A 26,395-nucleotide genomic window follows, 5' to 3' on the forward strand; every position below is an offset into this window, starting at 1 on the left:
CTCAACTGCGGATGCTGATGGCCATCGCGCGACCCTCAACTGCGGATGCTGATCGCCATCGCGCGACCCTCAACTGCGGATGCTGATCGCCATCGCGCGACCCTCAACTGCGGATGCTGATCGCCATCGCGCGACCCTCAACTGCGGATGCTGATGGCCATCGCGCGACCCTCAACTGCGGATGCTGATCGCCATCGCGCGACCCTCAACTGCGGATGCTGATCGCCATCGCGCGACCCTCAACTGCAGATGCTGATCGCCATCGCGCGACCCTCAACTGCGGATGCTGATCGCCATCGCGCGACCCTCAACTGCAGATGCTGATCGCCATCGCGCGATCATTCACCTGCGCGCGATCATTCACCTGCGCATGCTGCTCGCCATCGCACAACCCTGAACGATTGCCCGCTTACGCATGCTGCTCCTCATCGCACAACCCTGAACGATCGCCCTCTTGCGGATGCTGATCACCATCGCACCCTTTCACGCGATCATTCACCTGCGCATGCTGCTCGCCATCGCACAACCCTGCACGATTGCCCGCTTACGCATGCTGCTCCTCATCGCACCACCCTGAACGATCGCCCTCTTGCGGATGCTGATCACCATCGCACCCTTTCACGCGATCATTCACCTGCGCATGCTGCTCGCCATCGCACAACCCTGAACGATTTGCCCGCTTACGCATGCTGCTCCTCATCGCACCACCCTGAACGATCGCCCTCTTGCGGATGCTGATCACCATCGCACCCTTTCACGCGATCATTCACCTGCGCATGCTGCTCGCCATCGCACAACCCTGCACGATTGCCCGCTTACGCATGCTGCTCCTCATCGCACCACCCTGAACGATCGCCCTCTTGCGGATGCTGATCACCATCGCACCCTTTCACGCGATCATTCACCTGCGCATGCTGCTCGCCATCGCACAACCCTGCACGATTGCCCGCTTACGCATGCTGCTCCTCATCGCACAACCCTGAACGCTCTATCACGCGATCATTCACCTACACATGCTGCTCGCCATCGCTTACCGCCAGCGATCTTCTTCACCTACGCGGCAGCACGATCCCTCGCCGTCACGCCCATTCGCCCGCGCGATCGCTCGCCTGCGCGCCCGCGCGATCGCTCGCCTGCGCGCCCGCGCGATCGCTCGCCTGCGCGCCCTCGCGACCGCTCGCCTGCGCGCCCGCGCGACCACTCGCCTGCGCGCCCGCGCGACCACTCGCCTGCGCGCCCGCGCGACCATTCGCCTTTGCGCGACCGTTCGCCCTCGCGCGACCATAGTTCGCGGCGAATTCCACAGCCGGTGGTAGCAGCAGGGACGCGTGCTCCTAGGCGGCACTCGGGATCACCTCCATCCAAGCACAGGTTGGTAGTGCAGGACGAAGACAGGTCAGTACAGCATTCTTCCCACCTTCTTTTCAGGCAGGAACCGTCGTGTCCTCTCCAAAGGATCGCCCGATCCCTTTCACCTTAGCGAGGATTTCGGACTCTGTGTCCTTGGAGCAGCAGACATGGTTTGATCCGCTGGCACGGGCGTTAATGAGGTTTATGAAACCAGCACTCACCGGCCAGGGTAACAAACCAGCGGCTGTCTCTCCTACGCTGAAGAGAAAGAGAGGAGTGGACTTCGTGGTGACTTCCCCCAGGGCGAAGTTGGTTCCCAAGAGGTCGGTCTCGAGGGTCCCCTCTCCTGCACGAGTACTCTCTCCTTCTCCCGCCCTGGAAGGATTTTTGGCGGGGGGGCTTTCCGTTGAAGATTTCTCCATCGGACAAGGGGTGACTGCTTACCTCTTCCTCTGGGAGCTTACCAGGTTCTTTCCCTCCTCGGTTACGGCCCGAGGTTTGGTTCAAGGAAGCTACAGGAAGATCAAGGGTACTTTCCTCCTCTCGAGCTCAGGCACCTTGGCCTTTCGTCGTTAAGTATCTACTTGCGGACAAGCTCGATGTTGTACCATCTGGACGCACTGACTGAAGGCTTCCTTCGGGTGTCTCATCTGTGGAGGTCAACGACCTCAGACACCCTTCCATCCTTGAGAAGAGTTTTGTCTTTGCCCAAGGACAGAGACTTAAACATCTGCTGTGCGGAGTAAATCGACTTCCGGTTTCACTCCTCCAAGGCGCTTTCTTCCAGACTCTGCAGGGCTCCAGCTCCCTTTTCTTTCAACCACGTCGGCCTAAGTTATCGGCTACGACAACTGGGACAAGGTGTCCAATTACAGTTTCCTCCTGTCAGGAACAGATGGCACGGGAGACTCCCCCGGGGGTGCATAGTCCTAAAAGGAGTTCACGAACTCTAGGATTGCAGGTTTTTTCGCTGGGAGGATGCTTAAGGTTACTCATCCGAATGACAGCTTCCCGATGCCCATTCCCGCACAATCTCTGTGAGTAGCCAAGGATATCGCGCCTGCCGTCTCTGTCAGCGAATTCAGTGTCTCTGAACCTCTATGCCATAGCATCAGCAGAGTTGCCCGGTTGGGCAGAATGATCCATACCTTAGGCGAAGGTCTTCCTTGATCATCGACGGCTTCACCCCCGGCCCCCTCAGTCGATCCTTTCTTGTAAGGAAGGATCTGAGAGGGGATGTCCATAGTCGACCTCTCAGCCCTGATCAAGTTTGTCGAACAAACTTCGGCCAGCGTAGACCAGCAGAATCGATCAGACTGGTAACGAGGCGACAGGACTCCTTTAACCCTGGATCGAAAGGACGGGTACTTTCAGTTTCCATTCCATCCATCTTCCAGGGTGCTCGTCGAATTCAGCCTAAACTGCAAGTATTCCTGCTTATGATGCAGTGTGGCTATCCCGCCGTGGCATAGCAGGTTTGTTTCCCCAGAGAACTCTCCCTGCCTTCCTCTTGGCCGCTCAGGTGCAGACTTCCGCCTCCTCTGCTGTTTGGAGGGCTGGTCAACTCCGGTAGGCTCGGGTTTCGACCTTCTTCAGCGCCGGGAAAAGCTTCCGAATGCTGACCATGAGTGTGGGCTCATGGTATTTTGCTTGGAGCCTTCTCTTCCTCTGCCTCAACATCTGGAGTATCTGGCCATGATATTGAGTCAACCGCCTTACCACGTTGGAAACCCCGCTTCTCGTCCGTCCAGCGAGGTTAAGCAACGTCGGTACTTGGATGGGTGACCACCTGGGGACGCCAGATTCTGTTACCACATCCTCCGAGCCTTCCTTTCGGTTCACCGTGGCAAGACTGAGGAGAGTCGCAGTACCTGTTCTCAGTCAAGCAGAGTTTTCAGCCCTACCTTGGAACGTTTCCTAGTTCTTCTTTCCTCATTGACCCGTTTATAGTCCGAACGGTCGCCTCAGGATAAGTTCCATGTGGGGCGATCCAAGTTCCGGTGGCTTCAGGCAATGTTTAACCGGACTCCCTGGCCCTATGGGACCAGCGGAACTATTAAACCTGCAATGGGTGTTGACCTATGGAGCCTCTTGATGGTAGTGGATATTCTCGTCCTTTCCCCACATTCTTGATGCGGTTCTCGGACTCGTCAAAGGAAAGGGGGGGGGGCATGTTCCGGTCCAGGCCTATGGTCAAGACCTAAAGGATACCTCTCCATCATTCAGGCAGGCTTAAGGGCCTTAGTCTGGCCCCTCTTCAGATCCTACCGCTCCTGCCAAGTCGCCCCGTTGCGTGTCGACTTCATGCTAACCAGCAGGGGACGCATTTTCACACCTTCACATCTTGCAGTAGAGATATCGGGATGATTGAGATTCTCTCAATTCCACCATCGGCTCTCTCATTCCAGGCAGGGGAATGTTTCTCTCAGACTATCCGAGCAGAGCCTCATAGAGAGAGTGTACCTAGGGGTCTTTGACCTTGGGTAACCAGCAAGTGCTGGTCTGGGGGACCTGATCGCGACAGCTTGGAACCTCAAGCTTCCGCTAGTTTTCCCCCCAGTCTCAGACCCCGAGACTCTGGCAAGATGCATTCCGGTGATGGTGGGACAACTTCGACGCCTGCGTCTTCCCTCCTTTTTGTCTGCGGACAATGGGTCTCAACAAAACCAGGTTGTCTGTCAACCTTTCAATGGGAGAGCTCCACTGGGACTATGTGCAGAACGGTTTCTGGACCCTCTGCTTCCCCTGACGGAACTCCCGGGAGAGCTTCTCCCACGGCGCAGACTACTCAAGCAACCACACTGCGACATCTCTCCCGAACCGGGGCGTCGCTTCGGCTTCATGCCTGGAGACACTACGCTTCCTCCTCTAGAAGAGACAACCCGCTACAGTCGCGGTACGGAGGTCGCGTCATCTGCGATAGTCATCCACAGGGGTCTCCCAGGCAAAGTGAAGAGTCTAAGGTGGTTGGTGCCGTGGGAGATATACCTCTTCCCGTGAGGCCTCTTCTCCAGCAATAACGGTCTTATTGCCTTTCGGCGGGAGGAAACTCCTTTCCGCTCTTGGCAATGAAGCCTGTCGCTCAGCCTTTCCCTGACCTTCAGGCTTAAAGGAATAACTTTTTCCTGCCCGCTGGATCTATCCTCGCTCATGCGAAGCTACGATCGTCCCTGCCCTAGTCGGAGGAAGACCTCCAACTTGGAGCATGGCTCGGACTTTTAGTCCTTTAAGAGATCTCAAGACCCTTTTACGACAGGCCTCGGATTGTATTCCGCCCTGGGTCTTCTGCTCACTCTGGCCACGGCCAGTGTGTAAGCAATCTTCTTGGTCTCTTACTACTCCCCCCCTTTCTAAGGAAGAGGGGAAGGCAACATTCAGGCTCGCTCCTGAGTTGTTGGCTAGACTCAGAATCTGAGGGTCCCGACCCTTCGGTCCGATTCATTCAAGATTTTGAGTCTCCATTCTGTGTCTGATGTCCCAAGACCTTCTCTTTCTTGCCAGTACAGGAATCGAGAGGTTAGCGCTGGGAACAGCTGCAGTTTGGCCTCAGTTGCAGTCGATTTGGGAACACAAGGAGGACATGGGGGGAGAGTCACCAGTATACCTCTTCAGCCCGGACTCAAGGACATTCATCTCGACCTGTCTTCAGACCCTCCCCCGTCACGTCGCCCTACAGCACGATGTTGGATACATCGCAACGTCCCTCGCCTTCGAGTAATACTACTCTGTGACGCAGGTGCTACAAGCTGGAGTCTGGAAGCGTCTGATGACCTTCGCAGCCCGCTTCCTGCAGGGCGTGACCCACAGGAGTCTCGATACGTTTTCTATCGCTCTGTGGTGGCTACACAACAGCTGGTCTAACCTCAGGCTCCTTTTTGGACAGGTAGCAGAAGGTTGAGGGCATTGTTATCAGGTTTTAGTCTGCATGAACGAAAGAAGTATGTCTGGCCCTTACTTCTTTCTTCATCATCCCCTCTACGGGGAAGCAGCATCCTGGTCTCTGCATAGCTGACCTCGAACCTCTGCAGGTAAACCATGCTTCCTTGTGTTCCGAGTATTGAGTCAATACTGTCGCGTCCCCCATACCCTGACGAGGTGGTATTGGGAACGTCTTAACCCAGAGTTCCTTCTGAAACTCCAGGTCAACTGCCTAAGACGGGTCACACTTCTTCCTTCACACACAAGCTTACGTAGGCCACATGGTTCCTTGCGGTGCAAGGAACTTGTGAGGTGCAGGGACTCCTTTTCTCGAGTGCGACTCACTCGGATTCTGAGTCCCCGGGTAAAGCCAAAGCCAGTATGGCTGGGGACTTTCCACCCTTCCTAAGGGATAAGTCACCCTTTGTAAATAGCGTGGTTTGTATTTCGGTTACGGAACAAATGACAAATTCGAAGATAATTTGTATTTTTCCTAACCATACAAACCTTAGCTATTTACACATATTTGCCCGCCAGCCCTGTCCCCCAAGACAAGTCCTACCTCTAAGTGAAAGTGAGTATTCACCTGTGTGTGAGGGGGAGGAGGGGTAGCTAGCTACCACTCCCCTACCCCCCCCCGCTAACTAGCGCGGGGGTAATACACCCTCGTTAAATTCTAATGGCTCGCCATTTCAGCTACGCTAAAAGTAATAACCCTTTGTAAATAGCTAAGGTTTGTATGGTTAGGAAAAATACAAATTATCTTCGAATTTGTCATATTTACATTTTTTTGCATATTTTTGATAATTTTTTGAGAAACTTCAGGCATTTTCCAAGAGAATGAGACCAACCTGACCTCTCTATGATGAAAATTAAGGCTGTTAGAGCAATTTAAGAAGAATATTGCAAAATGTGCTTGAAGAAATTAACCCCCGGGGGTTAAGGGTTGGAAAGTTCCAAATAGCCTGGGGGCAAAAGGATTAATATTACTATTAAGAGTTCTGGAGTATCTTATACAATATATAATAACTATTTACACTAACAATATTTTGTTTATTTTCTGTTTCCCATTAGAATTATGTGATTATCAATTCTGAATAATAGTGACGTACGATTGAATAAAACTTAACCTCATGTTCCGCCACCAAAGTTTGTTTAGGATGCTGTCATTCCTTACTGGGGGCTACACCCCCCTTTCGATGCCTCACAATCTTTAAATATTCTGTATATTACTAATAGTAAACTTATTGAAGGGTAATTTATCAGTTCTTTGTCTCCCTATTTGTGAATTAGCGAAAGTTTTTCCAAGCTGTATAAAACATTCAGATATTTTGAGTAAAGGTCAGTGAGTTTACTCTGAAATCTCCTCTATTATGAAATCAATTGTCAGTCCATCTTCTGCTACTTTGCGTCGTAGAAGAGCAGCGGTCTCCTCTTCCTCTTCACACTCGCCCTGAGGAGAAAATGGATCCTGGTTAAGGTTGTCCACTAAAGTTCGATCGACTCGGCTATGTGGAAAATTAACTTAAAAAGAGAATTTTCCACATATCAACATTTCTTATTCCTGCACGAGTACAAGCCCTTGTCCTTTGAGAGTAGTATGCTTTCAGCTTGGTCGGAACGGCGGCCGTTAGAATTTATGCCGATGTATCGGTAGTTACTGGCAGGGAAGCCACACCCCCTCCAGCCAGTTCACTAAGGAGCCACTATACTCAGCTGGCGGAGAATACAGACTTCTAGTTTATGGTTAGCTGTTCGTTTTGTACGAGGGAATATAAGGAGGACGGAAGGGTTTGGCAGTTTTCCTAATAACTGTAGTTGGCTGGCTATTTCTCAAGTATTCCTAATAACTTTAACTGGCTGACAATTTCTGGAGTATTCCTAATAACTTTAACTGGCTGACAATTTCTGGAGTATTCCTAATAACTTTAGTTGGCTGACAATTTCTGGAGTATTCCTGATAACTTTAGTTGGCTGACAATTTCTGGAGTATTCCTGATAACTTTAACTGGCTGACAGTTTCTGGAGTATTCCTAATAACTTTAACTGGCTGACAGTTTCTGGAGTATTCCTAATAACTTTTGCTGGCTGACTATTTCTGGAGTATTCCTAATAACTTTAGCTCCCTGACAATTTATTTCTAACCTGCCAATGTATTCTTTGTGTTTTGAGAGTATTCCTGTCTCTGTTTATTTTCTCGCTAGTGTGTGATGGTGACGAGGACGTCGTTGCGTCTAAGGAATGAAATTTCGTTGCATGCAGTCGATTGAAGAACTGTTATTCCTTCACCTCCGCGACACCTTGGTCTCTTAGCTCCAACAATGGATCCACACATACACAGGACTTGGATCGCACTGCCAGTCGGAAGAAACAAGGATAGGCACGTCATTTCCCCACTTTGGATGATTGATCCTTGGAGATCGATCGATAGGCATTGTACGTAACTCTACCATTCCTCTACTCCTGGTTCAGATATTCTTGCCCAATCCTTCAAGGATAAAGAAAGACACGCAAGATTGTGTTCTGCTTATGATACTATGCATTGGCATGCTTCTATATGCTCGTGTGTTAAACGCCATCTCGTCTTTTCACTTTCATGCTCTCGACCGTTTAGGATTGATTACTAAGAGAGCGCCATCTCGTCTCTTCACAATTGTGCGTTAACTACAGCAGTGCCACATCAGCTGATCACTCCTAAATCAGCGCCGTCTCGTCTGCTCGCGATCATGTGAACCTACGTAAGCAGAAATACACCTGCGCGTACACGCCCTAAAGACTCGCCTGTTTATTCGCATGCATTAAACAGGCTCAGGGCATTCAAAGTACTTTTTTCTCGCTCCTATCTATTCATGCACTCGATCTTTTGATCGCAAGTACTATGCTCTGTGCGCTTTTCCATGTGTTGCGTAATCATTGGGCCTTGATGCCTCACTCCTTCGTACTCTACGGTTCGTACTCGTCCTCCTATAAAACTACTGTACATTCACTCAGAGCTCACATTCGCCTTCTAGTAAAGCGAGAAACTAGATAGCTCTACATTCACCAGTAAATTTTCAAGGCTAGAGAATATGTACTGGGAACATTCCTACATTCCTTCTCTGAAGATACGAATCGCTATGCGATACAAGCCCTTTCACATCTACCTGTGTACTCTTGATAAGACAATCTTGCACACTACCGGTTGGATGATACCCAACTGTAAGTGGTACCTAGGGCATATCTATTATTATTATTAAATGCTAAGCTACAACCCTAGTTGGAAAAGCAGGATGCTCTAAGCTCAGGGGCCCCAACAGGGAAGATAGCCCAGTGTGGAAAAGAAATAAGGATAAATGAAATATTTTAAGAATAGTAACATCAAAATATTTCCTATATAAACTATAAAAACTTTAACAAAACAAGAGGAAGAGAAACTAGATAGAACAGTGTGCCCTCCTGTTGCTAGCACTCAAACTTGTAGAAGATTTAGCTCTTTTGTTCTCGATGGGGAAAGAAGGGACCGTCGTCATCACGGGCGAGTTGTGTACGGGCTGAGAATACGTTTGTTAAAGCTTGCTCGATGCTATGCGATCAGACACCACATATCTTCAGTGACTTAACGAGTTTCAGAACTTTTTATTTTAATTGTTCATTACTTAAGTAGTTTATATGTTTATTTCCTTTCCTCACTGGGCTATTTTTCCCTGTTGGAACTCTTGGACTTATAACATCTTGTTTTTCCATATAGGATTGTAGCTTAGCTAGTAATCATAATTTTATTACATGATGCAATGGAATATGAATTCGGACCCTTCGCATAGCGTGTATAGGCCATGAGATCTTACCGGCACAGGTGCAAGGTTTGCGTGTCCCTGTTATGTGTCGTCTGTAGGGTAACGTCCCAATCGTGTTCGCTCCCTGCAAGATGTTGCGTTGCGGTTGCTCCACGATAAGTGGTTCCCCGTGGGACATAGCGGTTGCTCCACGATAAGTGGTGTCCCATGGGACATTGCGGTTGCTCCACGATAAGTGGTTTCCCATGGGAACTCTACGATTGTCTACCACAATTGGGGTTCCCAAGTCTACGATGTTGGTAAATCAATCATTTACCATAAGTGGTAGCTCTACAATTGTTTACCACCGTTTGGGAAGTATATGATATTGGTAAATCTACCATTATTTAATACAAGTTGGAGCACTACAGTTGTCTACCACAAATGGGAAGTCTACAATTATCACCAAGGGTGGAAGCTTCACATTCCTGTATACAGTAATTGGGAATTTTACAATCGCTTTCCAAGGTTGGGAAACTTACGACTGGTTACCGAAATCGCGAATAATGTGATCGGGAACCTCAAGATCTTGAACAGCGATTTGAACGTACACTTGTCTCTCAAGGGTTCATCACTTTTGAGGTACCAGGATTTAGTTTAGCTGTTCGCATTTCTCCTACCTAGGTGGCGATGTTCATGACGTACCAGAACTCGTCCCATGATGGGAGGAACGGGGGTGACAGGAAGACTGCCGAGAAGGTTTACACACTTTTACAGTCTATTAGTATGAATAGAATTATTAGTATGAATAGAATGTTATTGTCTATGGGGGAATTGGAGACCGACCTTTGGTCTTCGTGCTTTACCCAGTGTACTGCTGTATACTGTTTCATAAGAATATCCGTTCCATCCATGTAGACTTTGAAACGTACACTTGGATCCATTCCCTCCGTCCTACAGGATGTTATCTCCGTTTTGTTTTTGGGGAAAGTAGCTGCTGATTCAATTCCCTTTGCTATTTGATTGGCTATCACTCCCCAAATGTTCACGCAAGCATTTACGCTAGTCTTTTGGGCACTTTCAATCCGCACTCTTCTAGCGACGGGTGTATGCAATTGCAGCCTTTTACTCTCAACGGAAAAGGTTCTTTTGGGCTTATGTGGCTCTCGACAAACAATAAAAGCAGCAATATAAACATAACGGATACCTTACCACCTTTTGGTTTAACAATTACAACAGCTTAACATTTTCAAATGTTCCCCCCATTGAAGAGAAGACTAGATCCACGTTGCCGCCTCGCCATCGATCGCTTCCATAATTCCTGAAGTTTTACAAGTCTACAAACAGAAAAGTTCACGTGATAATGAAGATGCTGCCATTTGCAATGGTTTCGTTTCTGAAGTGGGAAAATAAGAGTAATTATCATAAGCAAAAACTCCTCGTTTGCAACAAAAGCTTCTATGGTATATGACGGCGATTGACGGGCCATGCACGATTTGTCGTATACAGTATGCGGTTGATGTTTGCGTTGATATCACCTACTATACTGTCCGCTCAACTTATACCAGCAATATTTGAAGATTTTTTAGCCTTGTTGAGTTCAATTTATCTTCTGTCCATAGTCTTTATCTTGCTTATCTTCAGCCCTTTATCTATCTAGCTGCAGGAGATCCTTACTCTTCCAGTTGCATTGGTTTAAATGTTTGGTGCTGTTATTAATAAACTTTTCAGCAAACATTTTCTCCTACACACAATACTTTACAAACCAACCTTTAACAGGAGCCTGGTGTAGTTAATCGCCGGGTGACGGTTAAGCCACGCCCACCTAACACTAGGGTAGCCCTCGATATAACTTTGTTCGCAACAGAGTACACTTCTACCTCTGCTGTTAACCAATCTATTTTTCTCTCTCTGGAGTGATTGTGCTCGACCCTTCGCCATGGCCACCCCTAAGTCAGACATGCGGCTTTGCTCTGGTAAGGAAAGCTGCTGTTGTGGCTGGTGTTTGAGCAAGACGGAGTTGAACCCCCGTTGACATAGGGATTTTTGCAGGGGCACCATGGCTGTTGGTAGTCATCCTCTTGTAAGAAGTTTAAGGCGTGGCCTACTTAACAGTGGGCAGATATCTTGAATAAGAGGAAGATGCTGAAGGCACTCTTGAACTCTCTCTTTTTCTTCTTGGAGTAGAAGATAATTTTGAGGTTTCTTTTGAGATTTGGTCCTCATGGGGAACATGTAGGTTGAGGGGAGACTAAACCCCATTCTCCTGAAATGGTTCTAGGTGGGTGTGGTTACTAGTGGGAACAACACGTCCCTCCTTTTCTCTCTCAACCACATCCCCCACTTTGCCGAGAATTTGTATCTTTCTTGGGTGCGGCCTTTGCTGGGAATTGAGGGTCCAGACTCCAGAAGCTTTCTGCTGCTCCTTCGCTGTTTCTTGTCTGCGGAGGAGGTGTATCGACCTGATTCCTGTAGAGGAGGTGTATCGACCTGATTCCTGTAGAGGAATCCCCTTTGAAGGCGAAATCCTTGACCACTGGGAAGAAGACCGTTTCCCTTGTGTATCCTCCCCTGCTGAGTGTCCTGCTGCTGCATCGTAAGTTTCGTCCCAAGGATTACGTCGAGGTCACTAAAGCGTAGTGTGACCTCTCGTTTGGATTCTCGCAAGACACCTAGTTATTCTCCTGCATGGTTTTGTGATGGAGTAACTCTACATGGAACCCCGACCTTTGGGAAGGAAGCTTAGTGCCAGGTTCCAGTGCTTTTGAGGATCCAAGGATTGTTATCGTAAGAGACCGTTCCAGTGCGTTGCTGGCCGAGACTCCAGTCCCTCTCCTGTCCTGGAACACTTCCAAGATGCTTCGGTGACCCCAGTTCCTCTCCGGTCCTGGGACGCTTCCAAGATGCTTCGGTGACCCCAGTCCCTCTCCGGTCCTGGGACGCTCCCAAGATGCTTCGGTGACCCCAGTCCCTCTCCGGTCCTGGGACGCTCCCAAGATGCTTCGGTGACCCCAGTCCCTCTCCGGTCCTGGGACGCTCCCAAGATGCTTCGGTGACCCCAGTCCCTCTCCGGTCCTGGGACGCTTCCAAGATGCTTCGGTGACTCCAGTCCCGGAACACTTCCAAGATGCTTCGATGACTCCAGTCCCTCTCCGGTCCTGGGACGCTCCCAAGATGCTTCGGTGACAGACGTCTCTGGTAATAGAGCTACAGGGAAGGAGGAGGTGTCCAAGACATTTCTGATCGTCCTGAATTAATTATCCAGAAGGAGAAGACGATGCTTCTCGTTCCCTGGTTCCCTTGTGAGAAACTTATCACCACGGGAGCAATCAAGTTGACTGATCCACCTGCTTTGTGGGTCCACAAGCACGATCGTTCTGGTCGTCTCGGTCTTTTTTGCCTCGAGCAAAGAGGTCCGACACTTTGTTCCTTCTCCCTTGGGGATAAGAAGCGTCATGCCTCTAGTTCTCGCTCACCTTGAGAGATGAATTTGTGGGCAGCTCTGTCTTGCTCCCAATGAGACAGGAAGGCTCAACCTTACAGGTCCCGTTTGGAGTAGCGATCGCAAGAACATATTTATATGATCAAGACCTAGATCTGGCAATAAACGTTCACGCAGAGGTGGAGAGGAAACGGTAGTTTCAACTTTCAGATCTCCTTAGGTGAAGACAAGTAGTGGTCGGTCTTTCTTGACAACGCTTTTCTCCAAATAATTCTGAGTCCCTTGAGACGTCTGGTCTAGGGTCAAGGCATATAAGTGTCAATAGAGAAAAGACTTTCGAAGGGAGAAGAAATTTTACTCTCTTGAAGTGTCAGGTTCAAATGTAGCTTGATCCAAGAATACTCAGCAAAGAGAACTTCCTGTTCCTCACAGTTCTTCCTCCGGGTTCAGATAGGGCTACTTCAGACTTCTGATGCGTGAGCAAGGACGTCGGGTCTAAGCATCGGCATTCTTCCAAAGGGGGACAAAACTTAGAAATGTTCTACTCGAGAACGTATAAGGTCACCCTCTGTGGAGGATGATCGTTCTTCTCGAGTGTCTTCGGGGACTTACTGTCAAGGGGGAGAGTCACACTTCACTTGTTCATTCTGAGCATTGCTGGGTTGGTTTGTTCTTAGCCGCTGATTGTCCCTATGTCAAGCTGGTGGAGATACCTTTCTCCCGTATGTAATCCTCCTCCAGTATGATCTTTCGGGATCCCCCGAACTTGTCCATTCCAGATTATTGTCCTCTGCCGGCCAAGTCAACCTTTCTTGAGACCTCGGCACCGACTAGGTAGCGTGCCGAGCTCCTCAAGGTTCCCGCTCAATCCACAAACTACCTTGGTCCAGGCTAGTTCGGGCAGCTCTGAACAAGGTAGTCTTTTAAGTCAAGGGACCAAAGAATGTTATGATTTAGTCAGTGCAATAATGTTCTTCCCCCTGCTCTTTCTAGCAGCCACTATTTAATCTATCAGAATCTTTACTTACTCTCCTCATGGTGCTATTTTCAATGTTGGATTACTTGGGCTTATAGCATCCTGCTTTTACAACTAAAATTTGTAGCTTATCTTGTAATGTGCTGGAAGATGCTCTTCCAATCGAGGATGCGATAAAGGAGCTGTAGTCCATTTTGCAATGTCTCGTCTTCCCTCGGACCACCTGGAGAGGGAGTCTACCAATCATTATCTCCGGGGCTTTGGCTGGCCTCTTTGCGAGTGAGTCAGCCAGCCATTGGGTGAACTGGGTCCTCAAACAAGTTACTGAAGAACAGGTGCGAGGTGTCCGACAAGTGCAGGGAATAACTGAATCGATAACTAGAAAGCATTTTCTTGAGGCGGGAACGTACCTAGACTATCTTCTCAAGTAGAAATGTTCCCGGTACGTATGGTCCCTCCGATGCTCACAGCGAAGGATCAGTAACTTGCGGATCACGGAACTTCTGGCATCTGCTCCGTCCCAGCTTTCCAGTGCACGATACCAGTGGAAGAGGTACCTATAATTTTTTTTATTGCTTGTATGAGGTACAAGTTCTTCCCTTCACGAGAATCTAAATTTCTTCCTTTTTGTCTTCAGTGGAACTCTCTAATTGTGTTTTCTCGGCAAAACAATCTTCTTGCTCTTATTGTTATTGTTATTACTAGCTATGCTACAACCCTAGTTTGTAAAGCAGGATGCTATAAGCCCACGAGCTCCAACAGGGAAAAAATAGCTTGGTCAGGAAGGTAAATAAAGAAGTGAACTACAAAAGTAATGAACAGTTAAAATATTTTGAAATAGATCTTTAATATATAAACTGTAAACAACCATAGAGGCGTATGTCAGCCTGTTCAACATAAAGGTTCGCTGCAAGCTTGACCTTTTGAAGTAACACCAAAGTCCCTGAGGATCTTCCATGTGCTGCAATCGAAGCAGACGCTTGTTCTTCCGGTAATCGTTACTCACGAGTCGCGGGGAACATGCGTACCTATTGCCTTCTCCTTCCAAGAACTCTCGGACCGTTAATCTTTCAATAAGACCTTTTGAAGTACTTAGATCTTCCTAGTAGGGATTGGAGCTAGTGATTTCTCAGGTCAGGACTCGGCACTTACAAACTCCGGGATGCCACGTCATGCTTGCCTGACCTTGGCGATAGATTCTCCCCAACCAAAGATAGGCACTTCTTTGTGCTTTTCTGTTCGAGGACTGGATACTGAGATTTGTTAGAGGAAGGAGTATTCTTCGAGGAAACTTTGATGATGATATTAAAGTTTAGGAAGACTAATCAGGAGTCTTGTATGTGTGTGCACGACTCCTACCTTTTCTGTCCTCTCTTACATGTCACGAGGATATGTACCGGGAACGTACCCTTCCTAGGTATATGGTACAGTAGCTCACGCACACACTACCTGTGCTCGTCTTAATTGAACAAGCACACTGCTATTATTATAACTAAGCTACAACCCTACTTGGAAAAGCAGGATGCTATTGGTAGGAATAGAGTTCTCCGCCCATATCTTTTCCTGGATGTTCGTCTCTCTCGGGAGAGTGAGAAGCGGTGTGTGCCGAAAATTTTCCTATTGAGAACTCGGGCACCAGGAATCGGGACATTGGCAGTCCCCATTTTCCTTCTCCTGTCTAGGAATGTTCCAGTGACTTAGGTGGCATCATCGCCAGTGTCCATTAATTCAGCGATTGCAGAATTAACAACAACACTGATTGAAGACCTGGGTATCATTCTCTCGCCCATAGTCTCCGGCCATGAAAGCAGATTCCAGGATCTGTCCAGCAGGTTTTCTTTCGACCACTAGTTGGCTGCAGTCGTATACTGTACATCGTCTTTACCTGGAGATAAACATAACCAAAACAGGCAAAGGTCAAGAACCTTTCTTACATAGTAGTCAGCTTACCAATGGCATTTGCTTCCTGAAGAAACACGAAGAAGATGAACGCAGATATTACCGGAACAGGCAAAGATCAAGGACCTTTCTTACACTGCAGTCAGCTTACCAATGGGCCTTTGCATCCTGAAGAAACACGAAGAAGATGAACACACTCGAAGTCTTCTAGACAGTTCCTCTGGAAAAGTCGAATGGGGCCCTGTGACCAATCTTCACTTGTAAATTCTTTCTGGTTCTTACTTGATCGAGACTTCTCTCTGGAGTACTTTCAACCATTGACTTTAGTCTTGTCCCTCCAGAGAATAGAAACAGCTGATCTCTTGCCACAATCTGAGAATAGTTTTACCTATTTCTCTTAGTTTATGGCGAGTCATCTAAGGACCGTGAACCGTCCTCTTGCTCTCCTAGTCTTGTTGGCCTGTAAAAGACAGGGCAGTGCATAATTAGTCTGTCTGCTAAGGACTTGCAGGCTGTCCTACAATTTCGATGAGAATTTTGAATATGACAGTTTACTAGCTATTCCTAAACAGATTAAAAGTGCATAGAATTTTACTATAGTTTGTAAATGGATACAGAAATTTAAAGTATATTGTTAAAAGTATATAGAATTTTTACTTTAGTTTGTAAATGGAGTACAGAAATTTTAAGTATATTATTAAAAGTACATAGAATTTTATTATAGTTTGTAAAGAATACAGAAATTTCAAGTATATTGATAAATGACATTCATAGATATTTAAGTCTGAATAAAGAGTTTTAGCTCGATTTCATTGTACGACAGAAAAGGCATCGAAGCGAAACAAGGTAATACACGATGAGTTTCACATAGCAACGCTAATTGTTTTTCAGTTCATACCTTTTAAATTAACCTTCTGTTATAGATCCTGATATGGCAACACTTACCCTTCCTCCTTCTTCCAGGTAGCCACAATTAGGAGTCGCAAGACACAAGCACAATGCAGACCATTAAATGTGTCGTGGTCGGCGACGGCGCGGTGGGTAAGACGTGTCTGCTCATCTCCTACACCACCAACAAGTTCCCGTCTGAATATGTTCCAACAGTAAGTCATTTCTCTCTCTCTCTCTCTCTCTCTCTCTCTCTCTCTCTCTCTCTCTCTCTCTCTCCTGTCTGAATATGTTCCAACAACAGTAATTCTCTCTCTCTCTCTCTCTCTCTCTCTCTCTCTCTCTCTCTCTCTCTCTCTCTCTCTCTCTCTCTCTTGTTTGAATATGTTCCGACAGTAAGTCCTTCTCTCTCTCTCTCTCTCTCTCTCTCTCTCTCTCTCTCTCTCTCTCTCTCTCTCTCTCTCTCTCTCTCTCTCTCTCGATGAATATTGTATAAATTTGACAAGATATTAATTTTTGTAGCTATAAAATTATTACTATTATTATTATACAGTAAGGCAAAGAAGTATTTTTTTTTTATTTAGTAAATTATTAGTAAAAGGAAAAGTTAATTTAGTAAATTATTGTAAAAAGGAGAAGTTCATTTTGTAAATTATTGTAAAGAGGAAAAGTTAATTTAGTAAATTATTGTAAAAAGGAAAAGTTAATTTAATTAATTATTGTTAAAAGGAAAAGTAAATTTTGTAAATTATTGTAGAAAGGAAAAGTCGATTTAGTAAATTATTGTAGAAAGGAAAAGTCAATTTAATAAATTATTGTAGAAAGGAAAAGTTAAATTAGTAAATTATTGTAAAAAGGAAAAGTTAAGTTGATTATTGTAAAAAGGAAAAGTTAATTTAGTGAATTATTGTAAAAAAACAAGTTAATTTGGTAAATTATTGGAAAGAGGAAACGTTGATTTAGTAAATTATTGTAAAAAAAGAATAGTTAATTTTGTAAATTATTGTAAAAAGAAGTTAATTTAGTAAAGTATTGTAAAAAGGAAATGTCGATTTAGTAAATTATTGTATAAAGGAAAAGTTAATTAAGTTGTTTATTGTAGAAAGGAAAAGTTAATTTAGTAAATTATTGTAAAAAGGAAAAGTCAATTTAATAAATTATTGTTAAAAGGAAGAGTTGAGTTAAAGAAACCTATACAAGAAAGGTTTCAGTCTCCTGTCTCGAACTAATCGGCCCCCCTCTTCTCCCGCAGGTGTTTGACAACTACGCCGTCACCGTCATGATCGGTGGTGAACCTTATACACTAGGCCTTTTTGATACAGCCGGCCAGGAGGACTACGATCGATTGAGGCCACTCAGCTACCCCCAGACAGACGTCTTTTTGGTCTGTTTCTCTGTGGTCTCGCCTTCCTCCTTCGAAAACGTTAAGGAAAAGGTGGGTGATAGTAAGCGTTGTTGGAGGATATTTGTTCCTGTTCTTAATGTAAACCTTCGACTGCTGGATAGTACAGACGTACGTCTTGTTCCTGTTGCTTAATCGATGATGTCGGCTATTTGGTGTGTGGGTGTTTCCCGGCAAACCCAGTAAGGGCTTTGGCCAGAACATGGGCGAGCCTGGTGTTATCCCCGATCAATATTGTAACTGGTGTAAGGGCCATAACTATTTATTATTATTATTATTACTATCCAAGTTACAACCCTAGTTGGAAAAGCAAGATGCTATAAGCCCAGGGGTTCCAACAGGGAAAAATAGCCCAGTGAGGAAAGGAAATAAGGAAATAAATAAATGAAGAGAACAAATTAACAATAAATCATTCTAAAATAAGAAACAACGTCAAAACAGACATGTCATATAATAAACTATCAAAAACATCAAATACAAATATGTCAAATAAACTATAAAAAGACTATATCCGCCTGGTCAACAAAAAAGCATTTGCTCCAACTTTGAACTTTTGAAGTTCTACTGATTCAACCACCTGATTAGGAAGATCATTTGCAGGAATCCCGCTGTCCTAAGTGTAAGGAGTGGCCAATGTTGTAGTGGTCCCTATATACAAAGAAGAGGAAGAAATGATTCGGACTGGAGAAACGAGCTTCATCTCTCCTTTCAGGTCAAAGGCTACTTCATGCTTCCTTCTGCCTCCAAGGCGGTGTCCGTCTGAGGAAGTAAGAAAAGGGAGCCCCCTGCCCTTCCCTCAAAGAGTTCTTTGAGCGAGACGAGAGTATTACCTTCCTCTCACTCAAAGCACTCCTTCCGACCTGAACCTGGGTGTATTGTGACCCGTGCTTCGAATCGATTGCACCCCTTCTGCGGAGAAACTGCTGGAGTTCTAGCAGCCACTAGATCTCGAATCCTTCCGCTCTGTTGTTGCTTTCGTCCTGCCTGCGGTGGACAGCTATGAGGCGACTCCCTGGACAGTGTCCTTCGTTGTTGCAGACGATCCTCTGTCGGTTTCAGAGGGTTTTTCTGCTAAATCCTTGACCTCAATGAAGGAGTAGAGTGGTCGCTGCCTATCTCCTGCTTTGTCCGTTCCTACACCATGTGTTTCCCCTGCTGAGGAGCTGCCTGTCGCTAGGAAGAATAGGGGAAGGTCTCTGAGGAATAATAAAGATAATCTGAAGTCTTCGCCAGGTTCCCCTGTATAGTTTTGTGGGAGTAGCGGTGTCGTAACAAAGCCTCTCTGCTCTCTTAAAACAACTGCCCCATGAGATGACACCTAAGACTGTGTTCTTGCCGAATAGCATTGCCAAAAAGGGTAAGCGAACTTCAGGGCATTTCGTATGCCATTAGTCACTCGTGCCCAAGTTTGTGGCGAAGACACTAAACCCAGCAATCCGTTTTGCTTCCTGCGTGTCATAGCAATAAAATCTCTTAAGATTGTGCCTGGCATCAGAATTAAGTCGCTGAATACGGAGGAAAGGTTAAAAACAAACAAATAAAATTAATTATTGTAATCCTTTAATGTTTTGAATGTCTTGGGAAAACATTAAAATGAGTATGCTGAAGGTAATCATATGTTCCCCATTTTGTAGTTTGACATTCGCAAAAGCCTTGGAGCACGTGATGTCCTCCTTACAATTTCCAACGCTGTACAGACGACCCTTGATTGTGGTCAGAAATTTTGCGAAGGCCTTAGAGTATATGATGTACTTCGTACAATTTCCAACGCTGTACAGAAATCTCTCGATTGTGGTCAAGAATTTCATAAAGGCCTAGCAGCATATGATACCTTTCTTACAATGTCCAATACTGTACAGAAATCTCTCGATTGTGGTCAAGAAGTTCATATTTTAAAGGTTAAAAGGCGCCTCATGAATGGCAGAGGCAAGGGACAGTCATTGCCTTATAAAGCAGGACAATACCCTAGAGATTGACTATTTATATGATCAGCGCCCAAGCCCCCTCTCCACCCAAGCTAGGACCAAAGTTACCACTTGACTGAGTTCGTGCTAGTTTTGTTAGTTCTTGTGAATACGGAGGTATTAATAGCCGTCTTAGTATCTATAGGAATGTAATCTATTGCCTCCTTAGGGTAGTGATCTCTGCTCATTATTTCCTTTCCTCACTAGGCTATTTTTTCCTATTGGAGCCCTTGGGATTATAGCATCCTACTTTTCCAGCTATGGTTGTACATGAGCTAGTAATAATAACAATTTTAATACAGTATACACATCTGGTTTGGCAATAAACAACAAGCTTGTTTCATGTGCAGGTGATGCTACTCTCTTTACGTAAATTCCATCTACTTTATATAGACCTCTGGTTGCTTGGTTCAAGTTATGTGGCATGAAGTTGAACCCTAACAAAACTCGAAGTATGATTGTAAGTAGGCCGAGGACGTTGGCTTTCTAAACGTCCAGGTCTTTGCATTGACGTTATCTCAAATGACGCACAACTTATTTGAAATTTCATGTGGGTTTCTTGATTACAAATATACATACATCATACATATACCAAGGCACTTCCCCCCAATTTTTGGGGGGTAGCCGACATCAACAAATGAAACAAAACAAAAAGGGGACCTCTACTTTATACGTTCCTCCCAGCCTGACAAGGGACTCAACCGAGCTCAGCTGGTACTGCTAGGGTGCCACAGCCCACCCTCCCCCGTTATCCACCACAGATGAAGCTTCATAATGCTGAATCCCCTACTGCTGCTACTTCTGCGGTCATCTAAGGCACCGGAGGAAGCAGCAGGGCCTACCGGAACTGCGTCACAATCGCTCGCCATTCATTCCTATTTCTAGCACGCTCTCTTGCATCTCTCACATTGTCTTGTTTTTTCTTCAATTGCACAAAACAACATAATGAGTCTCTCTAAGATTTTTGGTGATCAATCTATTTTGAAGAAATTTTTGTTTTTTCATTTTACCATGTATATCAAATATGTTTATCCCTGATCTGGGTATTTTATTGTTTATCACAGTTCAGTTCGTTATGCACGTCGCAAGAGATTTTTCATGATTACCCATCCTTTACATCCAGATCTTCCGGAGTGTACCATCGTGTACGTTCTAATAGATATGCCATCTCCGTTGTAAGGCGCAATACTACACTTTATTCTACGTCTTGTTTTCCAGTTGTGACCTGATTATGGAATGATATACCTAATCTGTGGAACTTAACAAGTTCAAACTACTTACAAACGATTTCCTCTCAAACAGGTTGATATAAGTCAACAAACAATTTCCTCTGAAACAAGTTGACATAAGTCACGTTTTAATGTTTTGATATGACTTATCGACTTTACAGTGGATTCTGATTATTATTAATACTAAGCCGAGCTACAACCCTAGCAGGATGCTATAAGCCCAAGCGCTCCAACAGGGTAAAATAGCCCAGTGAGAAAAGGACATACGGAAATAAACTATAAGAGAAGTGATGAAATATTTCAAGAACAGTAACAACATTGAAATAGAGCTTTTATATATAAACTATAAAAACTTCTATGATTAAATCATTGCTTTTTTTTTATAATGAAAATACTGGTGTTATTCTGAAAGCAGACACTGCTATATTTTTATTTCTGATATAATATTAATACTTTTTCAACTAAGGTTGCAACATGGCATTTTTTTTATAATAATGTTTATAGTGATGTTATTTTTATTATTATTATTATTATTATTATTATTATTATTATTATTACTTGGTAAACTACAACCCTAGTTGGAAAAGCATGATGCTATGCCCAGGGAACCCCAACAGGGAAAATAGCTCGGTGAGGAAAGGAAACAAGGAAAAATAGAATATTTTAAGAACAGTAACAACATTAAAATAAATATTTCCTTTAAGAAAACAAGAGGAAGAGATATGGAAAAGCAGGATGCTATAAGCCCAAGGGGCCCCAACAGGGAAAATAGCTCAGTGAGGAAAGGAAACAAGGAAAAATAGAATATTTTTATGAGCTATAACAACAATAAAATAAATATTTCCTTTAACAAAACAAGAGGAAGAGATATGGAAAAGCAGGATGCTATAAGCCCAAGGGGCCCCAACAGGGAAAATAGCTCAGTGAGGAAAGGAAACAAGGAAAAATAGAATATTTTAAGAACAGAAACAACATTAAAATGAATATTTCCTTTACCAAAACAAGAGGAAGAGAGATGGAAAAGCAGGATGCTATGCCCAAGGGGCCCCAACAGGGAAAATAGCTCAGTGAGGAAAGGAAACAAGGTAAAATAGAATATTTTAAGAACAGTAACAACAATAAGATATATTTCATTTAACAAAACAAGAGGAAGAGAAATAAGTTAGTGTGCCCAAGTGTACCTTCAAGCAAGAGAGCTCTAACCCAAGACAGTGGAAGACCATGGTACAAAGGCTGTGTGTATTGGCCATACACAAGCAACCCACAATAATCGAGTGGTGAAGGGAGACAGGGCCCTCTTTGTAATACCTCTCAAGTGACTATAGATATCAAACATATTTTAGTAGATTGTATGGTTTTTAATCTTCATAGGACATTTTCTATAAGACAAAACTTTGATATACTTGGGTAGAATTATAATACCCTGAACTTGAATTGATACAAAGTATTGGTTTATATCATGAGCTTTGACAAATATTTATTTTTATAATCCGTTTAATCTCTCCTTATTTTGCTTTTAGATATTATTGTATGAAAGTGGTGCGATTGCTTTAATTAGTTAGAATTATACCCTATGCGCCCGTTGCGGCCCGGAGCTTCGGGTGGCGGAGAACGGTTTAAATCTCGCATTCCGATGGAGAGTAAAATGTGTGCGCCGTTGTTTGTTGATGGTGGTGGTGGTAGTAACTGCTGAGAGACAAAGACGGACACATACAGATGGAGAGGAATAGCCAGGTTATGCTTCATGATTCTCGTACAATGGGGCCAATGATATTTCAGAGAGAGAGAGAGAGAGAGACACTGACTGACTGACTGACTGACTTATTGTTGGAACATATTCTGACGAGAGAGAGAGAGAGAAAAAGGACTTACTGTTGGAACATTCAGAGAGAGAGAGAGAGAGAAAAGACTAATTGTTGGAACATATTCTGACGAGAGAGAGAGAAAAGACTTATTGTTGGAACATATTCTGACGAGAGAGAGAGAGAGAGAGAGAGAGTTGAAGTTACAAGGAAAGACGAATAGGCTATGCATCAATATACACCGCTGAATGGCCTTTGATGTCCCAGTGCTTGGCTTAAAGCCTAAATTTTATATTAGATTCAATATATCAGAAATTCCTCAACTTAAGAACATAATGGATTCCAAGAATATGTTCAAGTTGAATTTTAAATTTTGCCCTGGGTCACCTTACTCCCGTAGCTACGATTTACAGCTGCAAAAGTCAATACGACGTTTCTGACGCCCTCCAGGTGAACTGCTGACAGATGCCAATGGTTCTCGTTGTTCCCGGGGATGTTGATGAAGGAGAGGTCTAATTGGTGAGGGACCTATGGTCGTGGTTCAATCACGCCCCAGTTTTCTATACAGACACTCGAAGAGTGAGCGAGCTAGGTTTATTTTTGGCATTCCATGCGTCTCTCTCTCTCTCTCTCTCTCTCTCTCTCTCTCTCTCTCTCTTTTTTTTTTTTTTTTCCCTGGTATATTCAGCAATAACTATGCCTTAAAAATGGTGCTAGAGGAGCATTTCACTGGGCGACGCAGGTTCCTCGCCCAGAAAACGTTAGTTCAAAATCTATTTTTGGGTGAGATGGCCATGACGTCCTGATGGAAGGTTCCTTTAGTAGCTTCCCAAGGGTATATATGACTACAGTGATATTCCCAGAGAATCAAACCAAAGATTTCACAGAATTCTAACTTCTGGCGCGAGTACCCTTAAGATTTACTCTCAAGGATATCGTATATAATCAGGGGACGTATTCTTGACACGCCACATGGCAATCTGCACCCCGAATAGCCTTTACGCTTCGAGGGGGATGCGTGGCGGAATTAGAAGGGTAGCCTCAATAGAGGTTACCCTGGTTCTCCTACTACTAACGTATCACAACTGCGCCAACTCCCTCTGGCGGTCATTTCTTGTAGCGCCTCGCTACGGTGGTGTTCCCTGTTATTTCTAGGAATCTTTATCTACGGCTTCTTTTTCCTTCGTCAAAATCCCTTATATGGTCCTGTTTCTTATTGCAATTGTCGTCCTGCTTAGTGTATTAAATTATAAATTATTTGGTGACAGTATTTCATTATGAAACTTTAGCTTTAGTTATGATTTCTGTTTGATATGTGTTTGTACCTTCGAACGTTTGCAAGTTAAGGACTTTCTTATATTTAAATTGGAAATGGCTAAGTAATAATTATCTAGAAATTGCATGGCATCAAAGATAAATATATATATAATCACTTAAAAGGTAAACGCTATTTTGTACCAAAGATATCTAGGTAAAACTAAGATTTATTTTTGGTAAACTTGACCTCTTCCTTTCCAGTGGGTTTCCGAGATTAATAATTATCACTATTATTATTATTATTATTATTATTAGTAGCCAAGCTACAACCCTAGTTGGAAAAGCAAGATGCTATAAGCCCAAGGGCAAAATAATGTTGATAAACAGATCTCTTGAATTGCTTAGAGTATTTAGAAAGTAACCTTAAATTCTTTCAAGTATTTAGAAAATAATCTTAAGTTCTCTAAAGTATTTGGAAAATAACCTGAAAATCTCTTAAAATATTTAGAAAATAACCTTTAATTCTCTCAAGTATTTAGAAAATAACCTTAATTTCTCTAAAGTATTTGGAAAATAACCTGAAAATCTCTTAAAATATTTAGAAAATAACCTTTAATTCTCTCAAGTATATGGAAAACAACCTTAAAATCTCTAAAGTATTTGGAAAATAATCTTAAGATCTCTAAAAGTATTTAGAAAATAACCTTAAGATCTCTCAAGTATTTAGAAAATAACCTTAAAATCTCTCAAGTATTTAGAAAATAACCTTAATTTCTCTCAAGTATTTAGAAAATAACCTTAAATTCTCTCAAGTATATAGGAAATAACCTTAATTTCTCGCAAGTATTTAGAAAAGTAACCTTAACTTCGTACCAGAACCCTACGATTAATTTTGGTAAAAACCGACCCCTAAACTCGACCTCCTCCTTTCCAGTGGGTTCCGGAGATCACGCACCACTGCCAGAAGACGCCCTTCCTGCTAGTGGGCACGCAGATCGACCTGCGGGACGACGCGGCCACCGTCGAGAAGCTGGCCAAGAACAAACAGAAGCCCATCACGTACGAGCAGGGCGACAAACTGAGCCGCGAGCTGAAGGCCGTGAAGTACGTGGAGTGCTCGGCCCTGACGCAGAAGGGGCTCAAGAACGTGTTCGACGAGGCCATCCTGGCGGCGCTCGAACCCCCCGAGACGAAGAAGCCCAGGAAGTGCGTCGTGCTTTAGGTGGGGACGGCGCGACGGCCGCCCCCTTTGCCCTCTTTGTATCTCTCGCTCCTTTTCCCCCTTTCACGTTTTTTTATTTCATCTTTACTGCATCTCTCCACGTGTCTCTCATTTTCACGTCTTCCCGTTCGGCTGCGGCTTGCCTCTCGTCTCCTCATTCCTCCCCACTATTTGTCCCTCTACCCCAGTGTCAAAAAAGGAGACGAGATCAGTTTAGCAACAGAAGCAGCGAAAGCAACGATAGAACACTGTCGTCGTCAGTGGCCTCTTCTTCTTCCTCCTCTTCTTTCTCTTCATTGTTTTACTCTTGGGGTTTGTCTTAATGTGTGAGGGAGAATATATATAAATATATACATAAACATATATATATAACAATACTGTAACAAGTTTGGTGTTCAAATTTCTCTTGCCCAATGTGCCGTAATAAAAGGGGGGGGTCTGTGTGTGTTGATTTCTCTCTCTCTCTCTCTCTCTCTCTCTCTCTCTCTCTCTCTCTCTCTCTCTCTCTCTCTCTCTCTCTCTCTCTCTCTCTCTCTCATATAAGGAATGCATTAGGTTTTTTTTTTTTTACTCGACACGTCCGGGCGTGTGTTGGGGAAATCCCCGGACGGAGGCGTCCGGGCAGAGTTTCAAAATGTGTCTGCCTTTTACACAATTTTCTAAGGAGTATATATATATATATATAGATATAAATAATAAAAAATTGAATATTGTTAGCCATTTAACTGTTTTTTTGATTTTCATGGGGTCAGTATCAATCTTGCTTTTTTTTTGGTTTGAAAAATATCTGGGTTTCTTTTACTACAACTCTTACTATTACTACTACAACTTTTACTATTACAACTCTTCCCTTTCATTCATTAACTCTCTCATTCATTAAGTGGGTAACTTTGAAGGAACAGAAAGTCTTCAACTTTCTTTTTTATTATTTTTTTTTTCCTTTTTTTGTACAAAATACTATGAGATTTTTTTTGGATATTTCTAATGTTTTATGTATAATTACAAAATGTGTTAATATTATTGACGTTTTATTGAATTTTCACCTTTTATTAAATGGCTGTCTGCTAAAGAGGGTGATAAATGGAAGAGTTGATGGGAGAAGTACAAGAGGAAGGCCAAGGTTTGGGTGGATGGATGGAGTGAAGGAAGCTCTGGGTGATAGGAGGAGAGATGTGAGAGAGGCAAGAGACCGTGCTACAAATAGGAATGAATGGCGAGCGATTGTGACGCAGTTCCAGTAGGCCCTGCTGCTTCCTCCAATGCCTTAGATGACCACGGAGGTAGCAGCAGTAAG

General features: G+C 44.3%; 1 protein-coding gene across 3 annotated transcripts in view; it reads left to right on the top strand.

Annotated features, from left to right (window-relative positions):
• Cdc42 (Cell division cycle 42) overlaps positions 1 to 26,119 on the top strand; it is a 32,139-nt gene extending 6,020 nt beyond the window's left edge. For all 3 annotated transcript variants that reach the window (XM_068366221.1, XM_068366220.1, XM_068366222.1), the window contains exons 2-4: positions 16,301 to 16,440; positions 17,478 to 17,660; positions 24,814 to 26,119. In XM_068366221.1, the coding sequence (XP_068222322.1) occupies positions 16,336 to 16,440; positions 17,478 to 17,660; positions 24,814 to 25,101 (576 nt within the window). In that variant the 5' untranslated portion in view covers positions 16,301 to 16,335 and the 3' untranslated portion in view covers positions 25,102 to 26,119. The remainder of the gene's footprint in view (positions 1 to 16,300; positions 16,441 to 17,477; positions 17,661 to 24,813) is intronic.
• Positions 26,120 to 26,395: the final 276 nt, after the last annotated feature.

Source organism: Palaemon carinicauda, chromosome 43, assembly GCF_036898095.1.
Source record: "Palaemon carinicauda isolate YSFRI2023 chromosome 43, ASM3689809v2, whole genome shotgun sequence".
Taxonomy (NCBI): domain Eukaryota; kingdom Metazoa; phylum Arthropoda; class Malacostraca; order Decapoda; family Palaemonidae; genus Palaemon; species Palaemon carinicauda.